We start from the raw sequence: 23,670 nt of genomic DNA, 5'->3' as shown, positions 1-23,670 counted from the left end.
ACGTTTGACAACATCTCAGTGCTATTTAATAGGGAGCTTAGGCACACACTCCCTGAAATTAAACACAGTTGACAGTTGAGTTTCAGAGCGCGCATACTGACTGATATCCTTGATGATGGCTTCTTCTCCTCTCCCTTGCTGCTTTGTTTAATCCAGCAGAAATGCCAAAAAGAGAAAAAAAAACAATAACTGAAACAAAAACTCTCTTAAAATGTATATCAGACTACGTAGAAGCCTTCATCTGTCACTTTCAGCACTAAATGATCTCAGCGACAGAACTTCATCTCAGCTGTTTCCCCTGCGTCTTTCTGATTGGCACAGGGTGACGCAGAGGAGAGCTGTAGCAGCGTGATAACACGCATCAGCAATTAGTGGAAAAACGATTTCAGCCATTAATTCTTTCTTTTCTTGTTCCATCTTTATTTACACACAGAGCCAAGTAAATTTAATCTTATTAAATTTTAAAGGGTTGTAAAGAAACTTTAAAATGACGTCAGATGTGATATTTTCACAACCTTTACTTCCACCAAAGGGACAAAACTTATAAATAGTTCAAGTAATGAATTAACGGTTCAAATATGTAGCCAAATACTGCACAATTATCCAGTATAGATGGCTGTAGAAAGTAGCATAAGGACCAGTTCTTTTTATATCTATTCAAAAAAGACTCATATTCACAAAAATAGACAGTTGCATGGCTGCTGTCAAATACAATGAACAAGAGTATTCAGCAGCAAAACGCTGCGTTGTGTGGGACAGCACCACATTCTCGGATCTGGGGGCACAGTTTTGTGTCTGTTTCGTAAATATGGAATGCATATTTTGCTAATTGTAGTGGTCTATATGTAGTGTTTGCACCAAAAAGTGGTGTGACGGTCCACATATGTGGTGAAAAAAAAGCTATACACATGAAGGAAGGTCCTCAAAATAACAAAAATAAATTTATTTAATTTCAGGAAGACAGTTAACAAGGCACAATAATGGCTTTGCTAAACTATTTACTATATATGTCAATATTTCACTTACTTAACAAAGCTTAGATATGCTGTATGTCTGAAACACTGTGGTAACAATGAGGCCAAAGATGGACACCATATGAAATATGATACAGATGATACAGAAAGAAATATGGCCGTATTATACAAGAGCCATTAGAAAGCTAAATTAAATATCCTGCATGCAGGTGCTGGGTGGAAAACTGCTGACAGCTGTGCGTCAGACTGGAAAATGTTTACCTAATATTCATCACCGGCATTTATTGTTGCAGCAAGTCCGTACTACATGTAATTAAGAATCCCAGAATGTAACCACCAGCCATACCAAGCAGCAAACTAATATCACAGAGGACAAACAAGCAGTCAGAACGAGCCACTGAAATGAACATGGCGCCCTAAGTGGTTTATTCTGTTCCGTCGTTGGCACAGACTCGAATGTTTTTAACCTCGACCAGTGTGACTGGGAAGGAGGTGATTGTCAGGATGGAGTCTTTCGAGGTTTTCTCATTTTCTTGAGCTTTTCCTGCCTCACCGTCTCGCCCTCCAGAGAGGACAGTTCAGATATCCTGTGGATGTAAGAGCGAGAGGCTCCAGCTATTGGGTCCGGATAGGACTGGCCTGTGTGGCGAGAGAAATGGAAAGAGATGGAGAGAAGCACAGGGTATATTTAATCTCTAAATATCCTGCACACATTTCCCTGTCATTAAGTAATAATAATCTTAATTAGAGATAAACTCTTGAATAATATGCCGCATGTTACATAAAAACACAAAAAACTGTTTGCTGTTTGTTTTTTCACTTCAAAGCTAAGTGTGCTGTAAAGGCAGTACATGTGGACCTGATGTGTTAAGGCTGAGAATGAAGTCAAAGCAGGAAGTGAACTCACTTTTCTGATTGTTTTTAACAGTCATTACGTTGAAGGGTGGATATTTCACCTTGGGCCTGCAGACGACACAAGCACAACAGAGGTGGCTGCATTGAGAATTAACTGAAAACACTGGCTTGGTCACATTTTGTTTAGAAAGCCAAAATACCTGCCAAGCTTGCAGTTCTCAACCGAAAAGGTGTTTCTGCCACTGAGGACTAAAGCTGAGGGAATGAGGACGGCTGGATTTGTGTTCAGTTTATAGCTTTCAGGGTACCTGGGAGACGCAAGTAAAAACATTAAGGAGTATAATGAACGCAGAGCTGACATTTTACAAAGCTTCAGACCAACAAACCCCACTTTTCCCATAAATAGAAGATTGAGAATAATTTGTTATTGAGATAATATTTTTGTGCAGCATAATGATTTTCAGTTCTAGCTAGAATCGCCCTTGAACTGCCAGAAAATTAAACATTAAAAGCTACTCGAGCTTTTCTTTTTTTCTGACAGATAATGCATGCGTGTCAAAACAATACTTTTATCTGGCTGCTGTTTCTCTTTCTTCACGTTATCTGTCATACCCTGCATGAGACTGTGACTCAGTATAATAACTAATATCTGTGCAGCTGTCTCATGAAATATGCTTTTTTTTAAAAAGAAATTCCAGCTACAATAAGCTGCCCAAAAGATGTTAATCCAAAGGTTACCCCAGGGTGAAGGGTCGCCCTGTGTGGCTGTGGGAAAGCTCCTTAGAGAGGCTGAAGGATGGGAGGTTACCAGGTCTGTGCACATGGTAGTCTCTTGGCAGTGGAGGAATCACAGTTTTGGTCCTCTCTAACATCACACCTTAAAAAGGGAATAAGAAAATTGCTCTGCATTAATTCCACTGTCAGGTTATATCTGTAAGTTTCCCGCAAGTATCTAATGTCCCACTTTGGAGTCAATGGAAAGGGACCTAAAGAAACTATGTAAGACAACAGCTCCACCTGTTGGCAGTCAGTTCACACAAACCCCATGCCACAAATTTAAATTCGCCCCATTTTGAGTGGGGAAGTAAGAAGAAACTCCTTAGTTTCCTCTCAGTTTTATTAACATAAGGCTGTCTCCTGTTCTGCAGTTCTTACATTTTCTATCTAACAGAAAGCGCCTCCCGCTGAGATCCCTCTCTGGGTTGGTGTTTTGCAACTCCAGCTTGTCATCTTTGGTTAAAGTAGGCGTCCTAGAAAAATTGGAGAAAAATATATCAGCACACGTGGATTCTATATTTTAGATAGTTGAATACCACCTAGAAAAAAACAAAAACATGTCGTGGCACCAGCAAATGTCAAAGTTTTATAAAGAAATACTTTTTTATTTTTACATTAAATCAAATAAAAATGGTTTCAGTAACAATCTTTATGATTAATCATCATGAATTACTTACGATTCACTGATAATTTTCCATTACTGATTTGTAATGGAAAGTCAGCGGAGGCGTAGCGGAGGCCCAACTTCAGCAATCATTACTTCCACTGTCGAGTGGCATGCTGTGTTCCCTAGTGGAGTTTTATCATGTTAAAATGCTGAATGGTGATTAGAAATCCCCCTTTTTCAATAATTATGTTAGCACTGTGCTAAAGCTGAGCGTCTGCTTTGTGGGTTCAACTGTAGTCTCAATATGAATTTTAAAAAACAATCTTCCCTCTGAAACTTGTCACAGTATTTTTGTGATTTCCCGTATGGAAAATTGTCAAACAAAACAATATTTCATACAATAGTTTGTGATACTCTCATACCACTAACTCGCTCAACAGCACCAGCTAACACCAACCTCAATAAAAAAATATGTGAGAGACCCCTTCAAATGACTAAGAAAGAAGGCCAGTGTATGAGTCTCTAGTGTCAGAAGCAGGGATGCCTCATGGGTCCTGAACTGGATAATGGTCAAGAGGTGACTCGTGAATATGGTCTTCTGGGCAGAAGTGCAAAGAAAAGGCTAAATCTGAGACTAGCCAATAAAATAAACAGATTAGAAAGGGGGGAAAGAGCACATTGGACAAAGGGAGGACTGGAAAATGTACTGTGGGCAGATCAAGGTAGTTAGATTTGAAAGTTAGAACAATTGTAAATGTAGTAGAAAGGAAAATATGCTGGAGGAGTCCATACACTGCCCTTCAAGCAGGTACAGTAAAAGATTTCTACAGAACAAAAGGGATCTTGAACAAGGATGTGCAAAATACTATTACTACATTTTGCATATCGTTAGCTTCATAGCATAAGTGCCTAAGTCATTTTTTTGTGTTTTCGGAAAACAAGAAAAAGGATGATGCAGCAGTGGTAGGGGAGTAAAGTTAGGCAAAAATCTCAATTTGACCAAAAAATGACTTAGGCACTTATGCTATGAAGCTAACGATATGCATAATGCCATATGCTTTGGACACAACTTAATCAGAGCTAATTTCATTTTTCAGCAGTACAATGAACCAAAGCACAGTTTCACTGCAGGGAACTATCTAGAGAGGAAGCAGCCAGCTGGTATTCTGTGTCTAATAGAGTAGCCGGCACAGTCACTGCATCTCAGTCCTGGAGAGATGATGTAGGAACACGCTGGCCATATGCTACGTATGAAATACAGATCAAACCAGTCCGGCTTATACAGTAAGTAATTCAGGAAGCACGGGGTGAAAAGTTTCCAGATTAAAAAACTGACAGCTGAAATCTGCAGCTCTGTGATTTCTGCACATGGGCAATTCTTTTACAATAAAGTTTCATTAGCAAATCATTATTTTTGCAATGTCTTGACAGTATTTCCTATTCGGTATGCAAAAAAGTATGGATTTTCATTTAAAAATATGACATTTTCTTGGTGTTATTGAGCATTATATTCAGGGCGACCTTGTCTCAGGGAGTGGGTCATCTACCAATCAGAAGGTCGGTGGTTCACTTCTCTGCTCTTCCAGTCTGCAAGTCCTGCAAGGATCCTTACCCTTAGGCAAAATACTGAACTCCAAGTTACCCCCCAATGCATCCATCAGGGTGTGAATGTTAGACAAGGTCCTTAGTGCTTGTATGAATGTGAGTGTGATTATTATGTATATTATTATGTAATGAGGCTTGAGTCAAAGAGTGTTCAGTTATATAAGTACCAGTCCGTTTATGTATAATTCTTGGATCTTTTATCATGTAAAATACCTTAATATACTTATACTCACCCTAAAACAGGGCTCTATAAAGGAAATAAGTGGTTCATGTTGTTGGCTGGATATGGAACCCAGGAAGGAATTATTTATGGTTATCTATGTAGCACTAAAAATGCCATAATCAAAATTAAATGACTGAATAAATATATTGATATGCAATTAATTGCACAAATATTCAAAAATGCGTTTTATTCATACAGTATGAGATAAATTGAAATGCATTGGTGTTTTCGTTTTCCTTTGTATTTATTTGCATCTCCATGCAATTTTTTACATTTGTTTTTACGGAACTTCCGTATTAATTTGTCTTATTTTATGTTTGCAATCCTATCTTTATGTGTTTTTGAGCAAGCCTGATGATGTGGAGTAGCCAATAAGTAGGTGCCAGCCTCCCTTACTTGCATAATAGGTAAAAATAAAATTAAATAAATAAAACAGGCAGACATTAGTCTAGTGTTAATTACGTTGGATTACAGTAGTTCGGGTCTTCCATATAAGCCTGGCACGGAAACAGTAACGCTATCCACTCTCTTTCAGTCTGTACTAGCATAGTGGTTAAAAACAACGAGTGTGAAACACTGTGAGAACATCTCTTTTATTATATTTGTGGCGTAGCGTTTTTATAGCTTCCAAAATATTCACATAGCTTACCCTCCAATTATGAAGCCAGTCAGCTGAGGTTTCGCGTCCCTGGACTCTACAACACAGACAGCGCTCAGCATTTTACGGACCGTTAGGCTAGCTTCTTTGAATGAATCTGGCACATTTATGGAGCACGCTTACTCACTGCTCAAAGGTTGTATAACAGGAAATTTCCTTGGTTGACTTTGCCTTAAAGACGCTTGCCCTCCACCTGCTCCCATCCTCAAGTTCCTGTATGTCGGATATCCAACCGCATCAGGGCCGCGCTGCCCGCAGTTCGAGCTTTCCCGGGATATTAGCCCCTTTACGGTGATTATCGACGGGTCTAACTGGCAAGTTATCATGATGGAGCAGCCGCACGAACATCTACTTCAGACATTACCTTAGTGCTACACACAGCTAACGGTACATGGGTTAAAACCGGTTATCCCCGAGCAGCAGTGCTAGGCTGCAGCTCACTCTGGTACAACGCTAACGAGTCATCACGTCACCATGGAAACAGGCTTCAAAATTCGCCTGCATTGGTTTTTTTTATATTTAGCTTTCTGTGTTTCCTAACCAGGTTAGGTAATAAAAATGTACCCAAATACTATGTCCTATAATACCTAAAAAATATATATATGTATTTTATCCATTATCCATACAGGCTACAGCTAGCCCACAATTATTTGATAAATGCAGTAAATTGCCTTCAAATATAGTTTTTAGTAAATTTTTACAAGTTAAAAGTGTGTGTCCTTGAGAACTACCCAATTTATGTAGTTAACTCCCTGGGTGGATATTATATTAATGCTGGCTAACGCTGGATATTATATTACTAATATATCAAGTAGTAATGTACACAACCACACCCACACGTAAATACCAAACAACCTGCGTGATTCATGACACATTTACACATTAATGACAGGACCAGGAAGGTTTTTTTTCCTCCAAATTTTTATTGTACATTTTGAGTCCTTTTGAAAACCTGGGGGAAGAAAATAAGACAATGAGGTAAGAATTCTGATGTTATATAAAGTCTCAGCAACACATCTGTAATAAAAATAGATAGCATTCAACATGTATCCATGTTTGGATTTAAATAGATTTTCAAAGAGAAAGATCTCCCAGTCGGTGATTTAAAGCTCAATGACTAAAGATGTGGTTTCAGACAATGTTGGCTTATTAACAAGTGGTTTTCACCATAGTCGATAAGATGGGGAAAAAAGAATATGCATCATTAACCACATTGAATCAGTCTACTTTCAAAACCTGCAAAATATCACTGAAACTCACCACGACTTTAGTTCATCCTCCTGATCAGTCTGTTGATCTGATCCTCCCTGTTGCCGGCATCTCCTCCCTCCACGAAGTGTGTGGTCTTCTTGTTCATGCCACCGCGTGGGGACGACAGCTTGAAGGGCCACATGAAGTTGTTGGCGGGCTTGAAGTTCTTTCCAACTGTGTAAATCTCATGGATGAGGTCCTCAACACAGATGATGCCATATTTGCCTACAGATAAAAAGTGTTTAATAAATTGAACTGCGTGCCAGCTTTAGCATTTAAGTGTTTCATTTCAAAATTTTAAAAGCGAAGGGCTGATTAAACCAATAGAGGTAATCCAAGAATGAAACTGCTTGGAGCAACTCTGCCTTTTCTTCTTTTAATTTAGACAACAAGACTCATTTCCAGATGTGCTTGCTGCCATTTGAAGCGCTGATGTTTTCAATCTTTTCAGGCACAAAGTAAAACTCTTCGAGCTTGATAAGCAAGCCTCATCTTTCCATTTCATGTTCCCAAACATCTGACCAACAAATACAGTACAAGCCAAGAATTATCAACTACAAATCTCTCTTTGGTAAAGTCCTGTTAGGTTGGCATGTGGCTTCAGACTTAACTGGCAAAGTTTTCAACCTTTTTTTCACCAAAGTCGATAAGACGGGGAAAAAAGTGTACATCATTAACCACATCAACCGCCAACCATTTACCTAAAAGGTATACTACAAACATTTTCAACAGCACTGTAACGTTTCCATACCGAGGGACTTCTCCACCAAAGCGTTGTCTGTGAGGGCAATGCGCTGTTTCCTGATCTTGCCGTACCCACGTTTGTAGACGAGCTCGCGCACAGACTTCAGGTTAGGGTATCTGGGGGGGGGGGGGGGGGGGGGGGGGGAGCAAAGGTTACAGTTTTGAAAGAAGCACAAATCAATGATGTTAACGTGTGTTAATTTATAAAGAAATAGGATTATAAATACTCATTTTTCTTTTATTTAGCTCAAAAGGTACTTTAAATTTCAAGCATACCTGAAAAGCATTTGTTTTGTAAATCTAAGTCATTTGAGTTCTTCTAATGAGTTTAATTTAAGAGGCATTTACAAAATATTAAAATATGAACCCCAAAACATTAAGAGCTCAGATTTCATCTCTCCAAACCTGGCACTTTCATGTCTAAGCAGTGGTGGGTAATTTGCCAAAAGAAGATTATGTACATCATTGTTTTGGGGAAGAAGCATGATCTACAATCTGAATGGCAATTCTCCCCACAGATTTAGTAAAACTCATTGCATTAACATTACAGATTGCCTGGATACTAAACCTGACAGTTCAAATTTAGGCTCAAGACTCAACTGACCAATCTGAGGATCCTGTTTTAATCTAATTGGTATGATTGAATGGTAACAATTCAAATTTCTGCAGCTTTGATGCTTCTTTCAGGATATTGTTCCACTGTGTAATGCATCTATAGGGTTGTTCTGTGTTATAACCAATCCTGCTTTGCTAAGATCTTATGAAGGAAAAAGTTTAGGTTTTAAATATTAAATCTACACAATTCCTCCCAAATGCAGATGTGCCAAATTAACACAGTCAACAACATGCAAAAAATGTTAAGTCAGTTAAATACAAAGTTAAATACAGTTAAATACAAAGCATTACACAGTGGCAGATGATGGTGTTTCTTGGACTCCATCATAGTATAAAGAAATATCAGTAACCTAGTACAACATTGGGAACAATATTGCATCTACCAATACAGATCAAGTTATCTGCATCAAAAGTGTCACTTAGACACATCCAAACAAGACTGACATAAATGACCGGACAGGAGTAACCCCAACCAACTATATCAATATCAAAAATGGAAGTATTAAGGTGACCAAAAGCAAACACTACAAGTCTAACCTACAGTGTACTCCTGTGCCAAGTAACACACACTTCCACAGGGCTGTTGTAGTGAAGATCAGGTAAATTCTTCCATTACAGCAGCACACAGCAATGTCAAACACACAGAGCACAAACATTTCCATTGGGTCTTTAACATCAAGACATTAAAGCTTTGTGAAATATAGCCAAGCATTTACTGTGTTTAGTTTGACACTGGCTTATTTTTCTATAAACTGTTTAACAGTGCTTTAATGTGTTGATTTCAAGTGTCAGTGAATGACCACTGTAGTAAATGCCAGGTTACAAAAGTTTCTGGCTGCATCATTACAGCATGAAGCCAACACACTCACATTTGTCAACACACTGGCACGTACCACTATGGAATGTGGTTTCAGACAAAACTGGCTTAGTTTCAGTCAGTAATCACCATGGTCGATAAGACGGGGAAAAAAGTTCAGCATCATTAACCACATTCCAAGTGTATCACCTATTTAGAGATGTGCTAATACCCCCCACCATCGCTTCTTATTTCTGAACAGCAGGTTTCAGAGTGACACAGTCCTTACCCCCAAGCGATGTAAGGCTCTGCAATTCTGAGCATGTTGATTGAAGCCTTGTTCAGCTTGACAAAGACACCATTGAAGATCTGGCGCAGACGGAGCAGCTGCAGAACTTTGCGGACCTTGGGGCTCACACCGTTGATGCTGAAAAAACAAACAAACAAAAAATGTTGTGATTACTGTTTGGACTTACCATCAAAGTACAACTTCCTAATTAAGCTGCTTAGAGTGGTTTCAGAACATTATTGGCTTTTTATTACAAATGTGTATCAGCAGAGTCGATAAGTCGGGGAAAGAGCATGCATCATTAACCACTCAACTGTATTTATCCACAAGGACTGGCTTAATCATTCAATAAAAATGACTTTTCAATAGCAACTGAATTAACACGCAACTGAGCAGCTAAACACAAAGTAGTAATGTATGAGGCTCAGCTGCTGGACATCCTCTCATGTGGCACTGCCTGCACAACACCTTACAACTGATTGTGCAGTTCTTTTAAGCCAGATACAGAGGAATCCCAAGCAGTGCGCATCACTCACCCTCTGATCCTGATGACAAAGGCCAGTTTGGGCTCAGCAGGCACATAGAAGTTTCCCACTTTGCGAGCCATACGGCCCATTCGTATCTCACGCCTGTACATCTGCCTGTACTCCTTGTGGTACTTCTCAGCCCTCTTGTAGATCAGTTTCCTGGTCACCTTGCGGACCTGAATGCAAAAGGGAAAACACGTCGAAGCAGTTCAAAGCTCTATCCGATATCTCCATCCATACGGGAATACTTGTCTGCACAAAGCTTCACTTTACCTTTTTCTCAGCCAGCAGCTTCTTGACACGCATGGCCTTCATGGCCGCGTAGGCCTTTCGCCTTTTCAAAAGGCTCTCAGGGACCGCCGGAACCTTTTTTCTGTTTAAACGTTAAAAAAATATGTTGTAAGGAAAAAATCCGAAGCGAGGTGGTGGACAAGATACGTGAACACATGTACATCGCTCAACAGAAACGATGACTGAATCATGGGGGCTGCTAGCTTGCCAGTCACTTGCCGGCTTCCACACAGGTAAATACTACTTCATACAATAGCTCGAGACTAGAGAGGTTTTACAGCAGCATAAACTCAAAGGTTGCTGAAATAGCTGACTATTATTTTAGTTCTAATTTTTTAACCACAAGAACTGGACACTTGTAAAATCCACAGATGCTAAAGAGACAGCCATGTTGAACTCGGCTATATGGACTCAGTTATTATAAAGTACCCTTAACAACAGTAATAATCACCATCTGTAACAATACTGCTATTATTCTATCGTACATGAACTAAATAGCTCATTCGCATTGTAAAATTAACAGCAGAGACTAGTTTAATGCTGGATGTGATTAGATTTTAACACAGAGGGAAACACTCACTCTGCGTCCGCCATTGCGATCACCGAGAAAGAGGCTTTTTCATTTGCGCATGTGCGGGATAAAAGCGTTAGGACCTCTGCGGAGCGTCCTTCCGACTGCCTGATGGATAAATTATAGCGATGTATTCAAAACTAAAGTTAAGCAAAACCCGCTGTAATAATGCTCTTGGATAAATGCTCCCTTAAATTTATAGGTTAATATATCAACAACTATTTTCTATGACTGCTGCAAGGAATATTATTGTAATAACAAACGCTTTAAAGGTAAGACAACGCTATAATACGTATTCTGGTGTAGACCTACCTGGCCTTATTTTGATACATTATTTTATATTGTTTCTTTTTTTTTCTTTTCGTTTTTTAATTAATCTAAACGCTACTTTGCCCGACTTCCGTGCTACAGGTGGCGTTATGCAGCCATCTGACCAGCAGAGGGCACGAACACTTCATTTTGCAAAGCACGATCAGAGAGCGCCTGTAGTGTTGAACCTCCCGCCCAGCACTTTGCTTCAGGCTGTATAACAGACACTGTTCTGTCCCAGGAGGTTATGAAAAAAAATCATAAAATGATATAGACTCGATTGAAGGCCACTTATTTGTTCATTTATTTATTTTTATTTTACAGGCAAAATGCAAGACACAAGTTTTAATTTAATTGTGAAACGTCGCCCAAATAGAGCTTTGCCATTGGTCAGCTTCTCAATTTGACTGTTCCAGTGCAGGTAGTTTTATATTAAAAATGTTGCCTTGTATTAAACGAGCCAGCGTTAAAGCCCATCAATCATTTAATACTCTTGAAAAAGCAGAGTGCCTTTTTTATCTGTAATTTTCTTGCCTTTTTGGGCACATTGTTACATTTGGAGAGGACATTTCCCCGGAGGTGTTTTTCACGTATTTGTTTTATCCTTAGAATCTACAAAGGATTCTTCCATCAGCTGTTTGTTCCTCAGACACGCCCACAAAACAAGCACAAGTGAGAGGCTGCTGGCAAAGGTTGCACAACCTGGAAGAGGTGTAAACAATAGCCTGAGGTGTGGGGTGAGCTGCAAAGCGGCAATGAACGTGTTCACAATGGAGACGATTCGTGTGCGCCTGTTTTGTTTATTATTATTATTGTAATTAAAGGGTAATTAGGCTATATTAATTAGGAAGAAACGTGATCGCGTAACGATTTGCGCGTGGAAGTATCACTTTTCTGGCCGGGTGCGTGGCTTACCTAACCGACCGACTTCACTTTCCTCCGTGGGGATCTCAGGGAATCATTGCAGGCAAAGCTGGGATATGTCTTGAGCTGGCTTATAACTTTAAGTGTAGTTTCTGATTAACAGAAAAAATAATGTGTAACATATAATAATAACGTAAAGTGGGAATACTTTGTAAACATGATATTTTAGTTTGCTCCACGTATGGCTGGACATTGACCTGGACTTACAGGTCCAGTGCGGCCTGATCGGTGGCTCGTGGCTTTCTGAGTTTAAGCTGTTAAGATTAATTATATCTTTAAACAACTTGTTATCAAACTTTACATTGTTGGGATTTTCCTAAAACGCGCAAACACGCACGCAGAGACGCACAAGTAAGCAGTCTTTTCAAACAGGAGGGAAGCTTAATGTCTAATCTTCCTTGAGGATACAAAAAAAGTCCGAGATTCGTGTTAAAATCTTTCAGGTTACATCACCTTCATTCTGACAGGCGCTCAAGTCCCTCTCCTATTGGGTCCAGCGTTGATGGCTGAACAGCATAAATAGCGCCTGAGGTGCGCTCCAGAGTGAGATGAGTGGAGAGGCAGCAGAGGAAGTAGGAGGCTCACTTGATAGTAGCTGCTCATAACTCACTGCAACTGTGCGTTATAGTGGCAACTGGACTCTTACCGAGCAGCATCTGAACTCGCACTCCACTCATACATCTGTCCTGCATGCGCCTAAGTTTCTTTCGTATTTTTTGTGTCTTTTAAACCATATTTCTATAGGCCGTTATTCCTGTGATCCAAGTTTGTCGGTGTTTCCCTGATCCTGTCTGCTGCAAACAGGTTGCAAGAAGGAAACAGTCCCCTGCGCGTCTTCCGCCGCTTATTTGAATTGATAGAAAGCTTTGGCCAAGATGATGATAATAATTGCGGAGTTCTTCGTAGTTATTCTGAAGGTGCTCTGGGCTTTTTTAACTGCCGGAGCCAAGTGGATTGTGCGGCCAAAGGAGAAAAGCGTGGCGGGACAGGTGTGCTTGATCACCGGCGCTGGAAGCGGCCTCGGGCGGCTGTTCGCCAAGGAGTTCGCCCGGAGACGAGCGATACTGGTCTTATGGGACATAAACAGCCAAAGCAACGAGGAGACGGCGGAGATGGTGCGCCAGATTTACCACGAACTGGACACTCCAGTAACCAAAGACGGTAAGAGTGTTTTCTTTGAAGCTTTAAGGCTGGCAGCCGGCTTTCTGGACGGTGGAGTGTTATTTAAAGAACACACACTGCAGTCCTGATCAGTGTAAGAATGAATAAACTAAAGTGTGTCAGAGGGAGTCAGTTAAACTGGACACAGCCTCAGATTTTCAAAAGTTTCATTTTAAATAACCAAACAGTGGAATGATATTTCCATATGGAGACAGAACGTTTTTAAACAGTTTCACCTAATTTCGCTGTATTAACTTTGATAATCTTAATCTTTCCCTGTCTTTTATCCCCCCCTTCTCTCTGCAGGACCTGTTGGAGGGGTAGAGGAAGTCCCACCTTTCCAGCCGCAGGTCTACACCTATGTGTGTGATGTAGGGAAGCGCGAGAGTGTGTATTCCACAGCGGAGAAGGTGCGCCGGGAGGTGGGAGAGGTGGACATACTCATCAACAACGCCGGCGTCGTCTCTGGCCATCACCTCCTGGAGTGTCCCGACGAGCTGATCGAGCGGACCATGGTGGTCAACTGTCACGCACACTTCTGGGTGAGCCGATGTAGAAGCTGTTGTAATAAGGCGACTCTGAGGTTATTGTGAAGTTATAATGTGTGTGCCCAAGTTTCAGTGAGAACAGTGTTGCTGAATGTGTTGACTGTGATGCCAGGTTCACAGGAATGTCTCCGCTCTGACTCGTATGCCTGTTCATAATCTTATCCTTCTCTGTGCCAAACTGAAGAATCAAAGGTGTGTGTGTGTGTGCCTCCAGGCCTAAGAAACTATGACCATAAATAGTTGCCTTGCATGTTCAGATTTCAGCTCCACTTGCTTTCATTCTGCCAGAGGAAAGTCACGGGTTTGGCTTTTTAAAATCTTTGCCTTTGCTCCGCTTTGGCAGCCACAGCCGATGATGATCCCAGAGGTATGTCAGCGGCTCCGTCTCATCTCCTCAGCTGCACAGATCTGCACAAACCGACTGTGCGTGATGGAAACTGGGTTCTGTACGTAGGTTGGATCTGTCTTAGATCAGCTCACCACATTTTGCTGGCAGTTGGTGATTTGTTGCATATCAGATTTTTACTCTGGCTCCGTTCCTCGAGCCTTTCAGTGTGACTACTTATCTGAGAGGCTACGTGGACTTGATAGAGTGAATATGCTCCGCTTTAGATAAGCATAAGCTGTAGCGTGTAACCAGTTAAGCGCTATCACAGGTTTTTTTGTGTGTCTGTGTGTTTTTGGGGTGTGGGAAGACTGTGGTTGCAGACTCCCAAAGCTATTAGAAATTTAATAAAGAGCTTTATTCATTTTAAAGATGGATGTTTACTCTTTTGGAGCCTTTAGACCAACCTTATGAGAATCGATTGCATTTCTTCACTATAGCCACCCCCTGTGGAACAGCAGCAACGACTGTGTAAATTTGGCTTATAAGCTTTGTTTGGAGTAAACCGCATGGATTGAGAATAAGTCTTTCACCTGGCAGACTGGTTCTGAATTCACCACTTCATGCGTGAATTTAGTTGTCACAACATATTGTCAAGTGATCCAGAATATCTTCATTTTTGAGGCTTTGGCCCCAGGCTCTTGTCTTTTTATTTTATTTGTTGTTTACAGAGAACGGCATTCTCAGTCATGCCATGAAACCACAGTGACTTCAAGCTTCCTAATCGAGCATGAAAAATCTCTTGTGGCATCGCTCACGTAGGTTGTGCGGATTTCCTCTTTAATGGATGCCCCATTCAAGCATTCTGCTGGATATCTCAGTGCTCTTTAAATCCAGGATTTGGAGTCAGGGTCCAGTGATTTGGTAGTAGATTTTTTTTTTTAAATAGATGTTTGTGTTTTCCTGTATTCTATGGTGAACGTGGTTTCTTTAGAGGTGTGTGTGTGCGGAGGGGGGGAGCAGATGAAAGAAGGACTTAATGAATGGTGACAGCCAGAATGGAGGATGTGGTTCATTAATGACACAAGCTAGATGAATAGAGATTAAACTAACAGGGGCACTGTCCACTTTCCTTTCAAACTCACTGCAGTTAGTCACTGCATGCAGGTGGCAGGTATTATATAAACCTTTTGATTTTTGATTTTTTTTTCTCCCCTTTTTTTCTGAACAACAGGTACCTCCAACGGCTTACTTGTGGTTTTTGACTCAACAAATGACTTCAGTCTATGTCCGCCTCGTGAAAGGCTTTTAGGCCGGCTTTAAAAACCTGTTAAGGCACGTGTTTTCACATGTTTTACAAAATGCTATCCCTAAAGGTATGTTATAGGAGAATTTGTATTTGAAAAGTGCAAGAACAGCTATTATGATCAGTTTACAGAAGCAGGTTTCCAAGTGTGCTTGTCATTTTTTCCCACACTGACAAGCTTCTCTTTTCTTTTTTTAAAAATATATTTTGATGTCTCAGCAGTGCGCGTAAAAAGGCCTGGTGTGTGTTTTCTTTAGGCACGTATCGTACTCTGCTTTTTCTGTGTCACTGTTTGGCAAAACACTGTAATGGCAATGTCAAGCCCTCCAAACCTAGCTTCCTCCTCTCCATAATCCCGGACGGTTTTTAAACAGCCACGATTTCAACTGCAAATGGCTGCAAGTTCAAAGCATTTCCCACAAATGGCACAGCTGGGTGTAAAAATAAGCAAGTCCTCATTTGTTGGACAGAGTATTGGAATAAGGCAGGGATGGAGTTGTGAGCAGGAAGCGGATGGTAATCGTAGTGTCGCGTGGGTGTCTGCCAAACAGGCCCGGCTCAGACCCCACACTTCTTCTGTCTTCCTTCCACAGGCCCCTCTGACTCCTCCCAACATGATTTGGAGGCAGTGGGTGCAGCTGCATGGGAGTCACGGAGGCCAGCGCTGTTCATCCGGCTCTGCCACACACACGCTAACCGCTATGATTCAGTCCCTTCCTCCCTTTAGGTTTTTTATGAGAAGGGGGGGGGGGGTCATCACTTTGAATTTGTCTGACGATGCTTTGATTAGTCCAGCTGGCAATTTGTGATGTTTGCAACTCGGTTCTTAGTCATGCTGGGAAAGGGGCTGTGCAGTCATTCCACCAGTGTCACCAGAGTTTGTTTTTGAGGATTAGCGTGTGTGTTTAGTGGAATGACATGAGAGGAAATGATCCTCAGCATCTTGAGCTGGTTATCCAACAGGTGGCTCGTGAACAATAAGCGGCTATCCGCCCTCTCGTGGAAATCCTACACCTCTTGTGCGACAGCACGAACTCACCGAGCGCTCGGGAGCGACACGGCGGGAAAAGAGCAGGGGAAAGAAAAGGGGAAGGAAGGCACTGCCGTCCCATCCACAGGCGAGAGGGTAATGGTAAGCTGCTGCTGACCCACTTTATCTGACAATTGGTTTCTTGTCTGTGGATCAGCTTGACAAGATGCCAGGCGACAGGAGCCAAGTTCCGCAGGCCGCATTCCTGCTGTAGCCAGAGAAAGGAGGCAGCCAGGCAGAAGGGTCCTACTTGACTGGTTTTATATGGGCCCCTCCTCAAGCCCAGTGCACCTGTACCCCACAGTGAAGCTAGCCATGGCCGTGTCACTGTTCTCCTCCCGTACATACCTGTTCATGGGCTGTAGATAATTATATTTTTCTAGTGTTTTGGTCTGAAGATTACCCCCGTCCATTTAGCAGTTTAGTTCTTAAAATGACTGCGAAAGAGTGTTCATTATGATTGTTTGTTTTTTTGGGAGCTTTTTTTTATTTTTTAACTCTTTTAAATTCCTTGTTCTGTCCAAAGATTTTATAAGATGGTACTAAAGAATCTTTTTCCTTTCATTACAAAAACAAAAACTTGACTGATTCTTTGAAAAAGTTGTTTTTCAGTTCAAATAGAATTAAACTAATAAAGTGGATACTAAGAAAAGCAAAGGGATAAAGAACAAAAATAGATCATGAGATTCTGTGAATCATCACTCTGAGCAGCTATTGTGACATTAATGGTTCTCATACAATATTCATTACTTTTTTATAGAAACTTATAAAAAAAACATAAAACATTTTTATAGGAAAATGTTAATAGACTGGTGCTTATATAGTGCTTTAATATTCTCGAAGCACTTTATACAACTTACCTCATTCACTCAGTCATATAATCACTTTCTCTCTCTGCGTAAGTGCTTTCTATACAACTTGGGGATCAGTATCTCACCCAAGGTTACTTTGGCGTTGGACTGGAGCAATCAAGGATCAAACCACCAACTTTGCGATTGGTAGATGACCTCTACCTCCTGAACCACCACAAAAGCAGAATTAAAATTATGATTTCATTATTCAGATAAAGCCCGTGGCTTAAAACGTGACTATAAAACAATTATAATTCCTTATCCAGCTCCTAATTTGTCCAGAAAATCAAATTGACCAGTCATAAAACACCATACCTGGGGAAAACCTGAGCCTACAGATGAGCTTTGAGGTTATGTTTGTGCACTGATGTTTTCTAGAGAGCAGTTCTCCAAACTGAGAGTTTGAGCTGTACGCAGGGGATGGCTACCACTTGGTATGGTCAATACAACATAAACAATCTGCATCAGTCATCCCCGATGACCACTAATGTCAGCCCAGCCCACTCAGATTTCATGATCTACTACAGGATCGGACAAGCTCCGGAGCTCAGGCATTTTTTTTTTTCTCCCTCCCAACTTGGTTCTCTCGTCCAGGGAGAAGTCAGCCCAATTAAATGGCCATCTGGTCCTACGCAAAGGCCAATATTTTGTTCATATTCCTGTTGGTCAGGCGCTAGCACTAATGCAGCCTGACACCCCAGCTGCAAGAAGCTTTGTGTGGCTTAAATGCTCCTGGGGGCACGCACCAATTAGGGGGTGCAGCGGGCAGGGCACCCCCACATAGGCCAAGGAGGCCCGGCTGTGTCAGCGGGTAATTTAGCGGAACAAGGGAGCGTTGAGACCCAATTACGGCAGCTCTGATGTAAGACACGAGCCCCCGGTTGCCTTCACACATTTTGTGTCTGAGAGGTCAGTGGGGGTCATACCCACATGCCAGGATTGCCATGAGAAGCAGGGCGGGTGGGGAGAGATGGGACGGTCGGTCACATTTAGACCCGTCCTCGATCAGAGGAAATCATCCTTTCCTCTCAGTTCCCCTCAGACCACTCAGCAGAATTGTCCAATTGAATTTGTGTATTGGCTTTGCTAGTAATGTATGTGCCAGATCGAGTCATTCCCCACTCTCTAAAAGTTGCTGTGGGAGTGGGGTGGGGGGGACGCTGGCTCAAATCAGCTACGGGCATATCTTAAGTTAATGCTTCATTTGCACGCAACTCCCTCCCTCTTTCACTGCCATTCTGGCTCGCAGAGGTCTTTCTCAGCTTTTGCCCGGGCTTCATGTTCTCTAACTCCCTCTCTTTAGGCCCCATCATTCAATGAGTTGAATATTGCAGCAATTTATGTCCTGGAAAAGTGCAGATGTTTGGAACGGAGTTAGATCAGTTATACCTGACTGTAGAATAAACTCCGAAGCGATGAAGTCACCTTCCTTTAAACCACTCTGTAAACGTGAGTTATTGCTTCCAATTTTATTTACCTCACTAAACAAGGAGAGGGACCTCTAAACGCAAATGTCAAGCTTAACGGAGATTACGCTTCAGGTCAGTAGGGCCGATGCAGTTAATCTCTGGGTGCAGTTTTAATGAGGCTCGTCCTCCCCCTACCAGAGGTTTCACGGCTGTACTACCTGGTACCGCGCTCTCTCGTCTCGCTGGCTCTGCGTCCGATCCAGGAAAATGTTTATAAAGGAGGCTGAATCGTTTCTCTACAGTGCTAACCAATATAACAGCAACCACAGAAAACAGCTTTCTTTCCCAAAGATGTCTTGGAAAGGTCCAGTTTTTGGGCTGAAAAGCAATACATACTGCAGGCTGTAGCTGTAGCCCTTGTGATGATCATTATTTATTAATTACTAGGGTAGTTGAAGTCTCAGTCTAGTGTGTGTGTGTGTGTGTGTGTGTGTGTGTGTGTGTCTTGCCTCAGTAACATTTTAACAGTCCTCAAGGACGCGTGCATTGTTCTTCACTATGGCAGCACACATCTGACTGGAATAGATTTAGCTCTGCTCCCAACAAAAGGCCTGATGGTTGTTTTTGTAGACCTCCTAGTGGGAGAGTGATTGGTCAGTTCCTATCATTGCCGTCACATGTCACACCTGCTGATTGGCTCACGCTGTGTCCAGGGCAACTCCAAAGTCAGCTGACGGGCAGAATGAGGAATGAATCCATAGGTTAATCAAGTGTAACGGCTAACTCTGTGTGTGCTGCTCCTCTCACCGCCCTCGCTAGCGCCACCGGACTCACCAGTGGAACCGCTCCAGTTAGAAACGCTTTCATCTCGTAGACTGTTCTGCTGGCTGGCGCTCCGGCCGTGCGCGAGGCCGTGTAGGTAGATGAGAAGCCGGACTGTATTGTTGGAAGTGTTGAGTGAACGGAGGCCCGTGATTGGTGTTGTCACCAGCTCTTTAGTGCAGGGCCCAACGGCGGGCACCAGATCTGTGTGGGAAAAGCACAGACTGTACGGAGAGGGCGACATTTCATCTTTCCCCTCTTCAGTAACTGACTCGGAAAGGATAGAAGTTCTATGTTTATATTTTCAAATGCTGCACCTCCAGCGCTCGGTCTGTTTTTATGCATGTTATGAATTCTCATTCAGACGCCTCTCTCTGCATCACCATGGAGAAGGGAGAGAAACAGAGGAGGGGGGGATGAGAGGGAAGGCAGAGAGGATCAAAGGGCTCTGGCACAGACAAACTGCACAAGTGAACTAACCTTCCTCTTTTTTCTCTTTGCCCTTCTGTCTCTTCTGTCCTTCCCCCCTTTAGACCACCAAGGCGTTTCTCCCCAAGATGCTGGAGCTGAATCATGGCCACATTGTGACGGTTGCCAGCTCCCTGGGTTTATTTAGCACAGCTGGAGTGGAGGTTAGTATCATACACAACAACACATGCACATCCCATCTTTCCCACCATCCAAAACCAGTGCTGTTCCCCAAAGGCGTCCGTGCCAGCTAGCACACTGAGACGGGGGGAGGTTAGGCCCCCTTTCTCTAGTTGTCCCTCCACCCGTTAAATTTAGGAACACAGATGAGCATTGGGAGCCTCTTATAGATTCCTCTATCTTCAGCAGTGGGGGTGTGGGGCCCCTATTGGGCTCTGGCCCCAGGGCCAGAATGAGCTGACAGCTCCCCCGAGGGACAGAGACATCTTCATCACTGCTTTGTGAACAACTTGGTGCTCACTCAGTATTCAGTTCACAGCAGCTTCCAATGGATATGGTTTTGGTTTTCCTTCCTATAGTTTTTTTTTTTTTTTAAATGCATAATAAAATATTTACTGGGGGGTCATTTAACCGGTGGTCCTCCTAGAATGTTTCATTTTCATATGTCAGGGAACAGAGCTCTCATTTATCCCCTTAGCTGAGAACAGTATCCATTTCTAACAGTCTGTAGGGATAACATTTGACTTTTGTTTAAGCATTTATCCGTAAAAATTAAGCCTACTCTTTTTTTGGTCACGCTTTTACGGTTCCTGGAAATGCCTGAAATGTCATTTCAGACGTGCAAGTTAGAACCAAAGCCATCGCCTGTCATGTGGGCACAGACCAATCCCTTTGTCCTCTTTCTGTTTATCGACATGCATCTGTGTTTGCCCAGGTCTTTTTCTTTAAAAAAAATAGATTATTTCCACAGTGAACCACATCAAAACCTTCCCGCCAAGCAGCGCAGTCTCCTGAAGCATTGGAGAAGAATGCTAATGAAACCGTAGAACAGCGGACTCACTCTGGGTTTTTTTTTTTTTTTGTTCTTGTTGTTTTTTGTGCGTGGAGGATGTATCATTAACAGCAAAGAGAGACCTCTGTGGCCACGGGGCATGTTTCATAGTGTTCTGTAGTCCCTGGGTGCAGGCAGGGGGTTTACGGAGCTAACCCGTTCTCTCTCCCTCTCTTCTTTCCCTCAGGATTACTGTGCCAGCAAGTTCGGTGCCATCGGGTTCCACGAGTCGCTGAGCCACGAGCTGAAGGCCTCAGAGAAGGACGGCATCAGTATGACTCTGGTGTGCCCGTACCTGGTCGACACAGGAATGTTTAAAGGCTGCAGGATAAGGTTAGCAGCCAGTGTGTCCTCTTTAATAAGCTTTCGTGCACCTACAGTGAGTTTGTCACCTGTAATCTCCACTTCATTAAACGGCCTCAAACACCCATTTTTAAAACTTCAAAGCGGCAGCTGACAATCTGTGGTGTTACAGTTATTATAAAGTGAGTGGTATTCCTTAGGTCAACACTGCTTAAACAAAGAGGGCTACTTTGTTTTCCCAGGGGAAAACCTCACCAACAGGTGCACCTGGGCTAGCCTCCTCTCCCCTCCGCCCTCCGTGCTGCTCTAATAGTCCTCACTTTGTTTGATGGGTGCAGTCAGCAGCTGGCATGTGCTCTGTCTTTATTGCCCCACCATTTTGGAGCAATCCTTAGTACCAGTATCAATTATGTTCATGGATTTCCTGAAGTTTGTCAGCACTCCTTGAAGTGTTCTCAGACTTCCTCTCATGTTTCCATCCACGTTAATTTACTGAATGACTTCAATCATCCCTAATCGTATTTCCTCATAAATTTAATTAGTTTAACTAAATTTGACGCACATTTTCCCTGAATTCCTTTCTCAATGGTGACCGTGATTTCTTTCCCTTCAGGAAGGAAATCGAACCCTTTCTCCCTCCTCTGAAGCCAGAGTTCTGCGTGAAACAAGCCATGAGGGCCATCCTCACCGACCAGCCCATGATCTGCACGCCTCGCATCGTCTACATGGTCAACTTCATGAAAAGGTGAGCTGCCTCTTTTTTGTTTTAACCCTCCACCCCCACCCTCCCGGCCCACTCCATCGGCCTTCAGTGTACTGCGCAGGGGTATCCAGTGTCCCTCGCTAATCTTATCTCCGTCCTGTCTCCACAGCATCCTGCCCTTCGAGGCCATTGTGTGCATGTACCGGTTCCTAGGCGCCGACAAGTGCATGTACCCCTTCCTAGCTCAGAGAAAGGAGGCCATGAACAACAATGAGGCAAAGAATGGGATCTAGGGGGTGCTGTTTGCAATATGAACAGGGGAATTTAAACCTGCAAGTATGAGGAAACAACCACTGAGGACGGAGATGGAAGGAAAAAAAGAAAAAGAAAAAAAGACTGAATCTAGACTGGTGCACTTGCATTGAGCAAATGCAAAGGTTTACCATATTGTTCCTCTGGAACAAAGAAAGCTGTGTACTACAAAGGATTTATTTTTTGTCTTTTTTTTTTTAAGTTTGTTTAAAGAAACCAACATCTATATACTGTGTCACTAGTTTTGAAATCATACAGAAAAAGATATCCAGTAATTAACTATTTACGTAATGTAGTCACCAGCCTTATCTAGTGTCATTGTGGAAATATACAGTATGTTACTGTACAAACAGTAATCTTTTTTTCACTTATTTTATTTTTGTAGACATGCACTGTAATTTCTGATGGTTTTTGTCTATCTTCTTCTGATTTTTCTACACTGCCAGCATTCTCCGTGTAGAAAGGATTAACACAGCGTTTCCGTCTACCCCACACAGAGGCTCTTTTTCAGTCAGGAAACAAGTTTCTCCGGCTCTGATTTTTAGCTCGTGCCATCAAAAGTAAAGTAACAGGAAAGAAAAAAAAATCCCACCATTTAAGTTAACTATACTCCTTTTTTTTTTTCTTGTGTTCAATACTTGCATTAGATGCATATAGCGTATATTAATATCAATCCAAATGAAACGTTGCAATAGCCAGATTGTAGCGGATTGTAATCTTCACAGCATTTCCAATCTAATGGGATTCAGCAGTGTCCCTCGGCGGTCCTGTCACTGCAGGAAAAGCGCACGAGGGAGTAGCGTCCTGGGCTGAATTGGCATGCGCGACACATTCAGAATGTACTGCTTAGGGAGAAATCCAGTTGATGATTTTAATTTCTTTTTTTAATGCGTTCATAATGTAAATTTGTTACCTATTGTTGTATTTTTTTTTCTTTTTAAAAAAAGCTCCACTTTAAACTGCTGTTTCAACACTGATGTGATTGAGGGAAATGTATTAAAGACAGCTTTTCATTATTATTTTTTTCCCCTAAAGTTAACACCTGCCCAGTGTCCACCTCGTCCAGTTAAAGTGTATATGTTTAAATATTGTGAATTACCCCAGTGTCCCCAACTAACTGTGTCCACCATATTTGATAAATGACTGTTTTATATACCCTTTTTATCATTATTATTATTATTTCCCTGAATTTCAACTACATTCCAATAGGCATCATTCCTTCAGTCACAGTGATGAGCCTAAATTCTCTACCTCTTATTTTTTGCCTTTTTTTTTTTTTTTTGACAGTATGACATAAGCCTCTTTTTGTAATTTTTCTGAAGACTGCTCCATAGAAGAGCAAATGTGGTTCCAATGTTTAGTGTCTCTACCTAACTTAAATTAATAAAGTGATTTAGATTATTA

The 23,670-nt window shown here is 42.0% G+C and overlaps 3 protein-coding genes and 3 non-coding genes across 6 annotated transcripts; 1 reads left to right on the top strand and 5 right to left on the bottom strand.

Annotated features, from left to right (window-relative positions):
• Window positions 1-703: 703 nt before the first annotated feature.
• si:ch211-171b20.3 lies at window positions 704-6,472 on the bottom strand. Its single transcript, XM_040044349.1, has 7 exons — window positions 5,827-6,472; window positions 5,691-5,736; window positions 2,985-3,079; window positions 2,568-2,706; window positions 2,030-2,137; window positions 1,882-1,937; window positions 704-1,613 (listed from the first exon to the last, which is right to left on the bottom strand). The coding sequence occupies exons 1-7, from the start codon at window positions 6,023-6,025 to the stop codon at window positions 1,474-1,476; spliced, it is 783 nt and encodes a 260-aa protein (XP_039900283.1). The 5' UTR covers window positions 6,026-6,472; the 3' UTR covers window positions 704-1,473.
• A 129-nt stretch (window positions 6,473-6,601) lies between these two features.
• Window positions 6,602-10,806, bottom strand: rpl7 (ribosomal protein L7). Its single transcript, XM_040044350.1, has 7 exons — window positions 10,793-10,806; window positions 10,195-10,294; window positions 9,931-10,097; window positions 9,395-9,532; window positions 7,702-7,811; window positions 6,960-7,175; window positions 6,602-6,651 (listed from the first exon to the last, which is right to left on the bottom strand). Exons 1-6 carry the CDS (start codon window positions 10,804-10,806, stop codon window positions 6,967-6,969), a joined length of 738 nt encoding a protein of 245 aa, XP_039900284.1. The 3' UTR covers window positions 6,602-6,651; window positions 6,960-6,966.
• On the bottom strand, window positions 6,822-6,914 carry LOC120741569. Its single transcript, XR_005697642.1, has one exon. It is a non-coding gene; the product is annotated as a small nucleolar SNORD12/SNORD106 (small nucleolar RNA).
• LOC120741570 lies at window positions 7,542-7,634 on the bottom strand. Its single transcript, XR_005697643.1, has one exon. It is a non-coding gene; the product is annotated as a small nucleolar SNORD12/SNORD106 (small nucleolar RNA).
• LOC120741568 lies at window positions 9,211-9,302 on the bottom strand. The gene has a single exon (XR_005697641.1). It is a non-coding gene; the product is annotated as a small nucleolar SNORD12/SNORD106 (small nucleolar RNA).
• Window positions 10,807-12,500: 1,694 nt separating the features above from the next.
• rdh10a (retinol dehydrogenase 10a) lies at window positions 12,501-23,670 on the top strand. The gene is made up of 6 exons (XM_040044348.1): window positions 12,501-13,177; window positions 13,484-13,719; window positions 20,002-20,100; window positions 21,136-21,281; window positions 21,865-21,996; window positions 22,124-23,670. The coding sequence occupies exons 1-6, from the start codon at window positions 12,892-12,894 to the stop codon at window positions 22,245-22,247; spliced, it is 1,023 nt and encodes a 340-aa protein (XP_039900282.1). The 5' UTR covers window positions 12,501-12,891; the 3' UTR covers window positions 22,248-23,670.

This window comes from Simochromis diagramma, unplaced genomic scaffold, assembly GCF_900408965.1.
Source record: "Simochromis diagramma unplaced genomic scaffold, fSimDia1.1 OVJJ01000602.1, whole genome shotgun sequence".
Taxonomy (NCBI): Eukaryota; Metazoa; Chordata; class Actinopteri; order Cichliformes; family Cichlidae; genus Simochromis; species Simochromis diagramma.
This window is presented reverse-complemented; position numbering and strand designations above follow the sequence as displayed.

Coding starts and splice junctions, on each gene's coding strand:
- rdh10a (XM_040044348.1), top strand. CDS start 12,892: ATGATGATAATAATTGCGGAGTTCTTCGTAGTTATTCTGAAGGTGCTC. Junction 13,178..13,483: donor CACTCCAGTAACCAAAGACG/GTAAGAGTGTTT, acceptor TTCTCTCTGCAG/GACCTGTTGGAGGGGTAGAG. Junction 13,720..20,001: donor ACTGTCACGCACACTTCTGG/GTGAGCCGATGT, acceptor TCCCCCCTTTAG/ACCACCAAGGCGTTTCTCCC.
- rpl7 (XM_040044350.1), bottom strand. Junction 7,812..9,394: donor GAGCCTTACATCGCTTGGGG/GTAAGGACTGTG, acceptor CCCCCCCCCCAG/ATACCCTAACCTGAAGTCTG. Junction 7,176..7,701: donor TTTGGTGGAGAAGTCCCTCG/GTATGGAAACGT, acceptor TTTTATCTGTAG/GCAAATATGGCATCATCTGT.
- si:ch211-171b20.3 (XM_040044349.1), bottom strand. CDS start 6,025: ATGATAACTTGCCAGTTAGACCCGTCGATAATCACCGTAAAGGGGCTA. Junction 2,707..2,984: donor CTTTCTGTTAGATAGAAAAT/GTAAGAACTGCA, acceptor TCCCTTTTTAAG/GTGTGATGTTAGAGAGGACC. Junction 2,138..2,567: donor GGGCGACCCTTCACCCTGGG/GTAACCTTTGGA, acceptor TGCGTCTCCCAG/GTACCCTGAAAGCTATAAAC.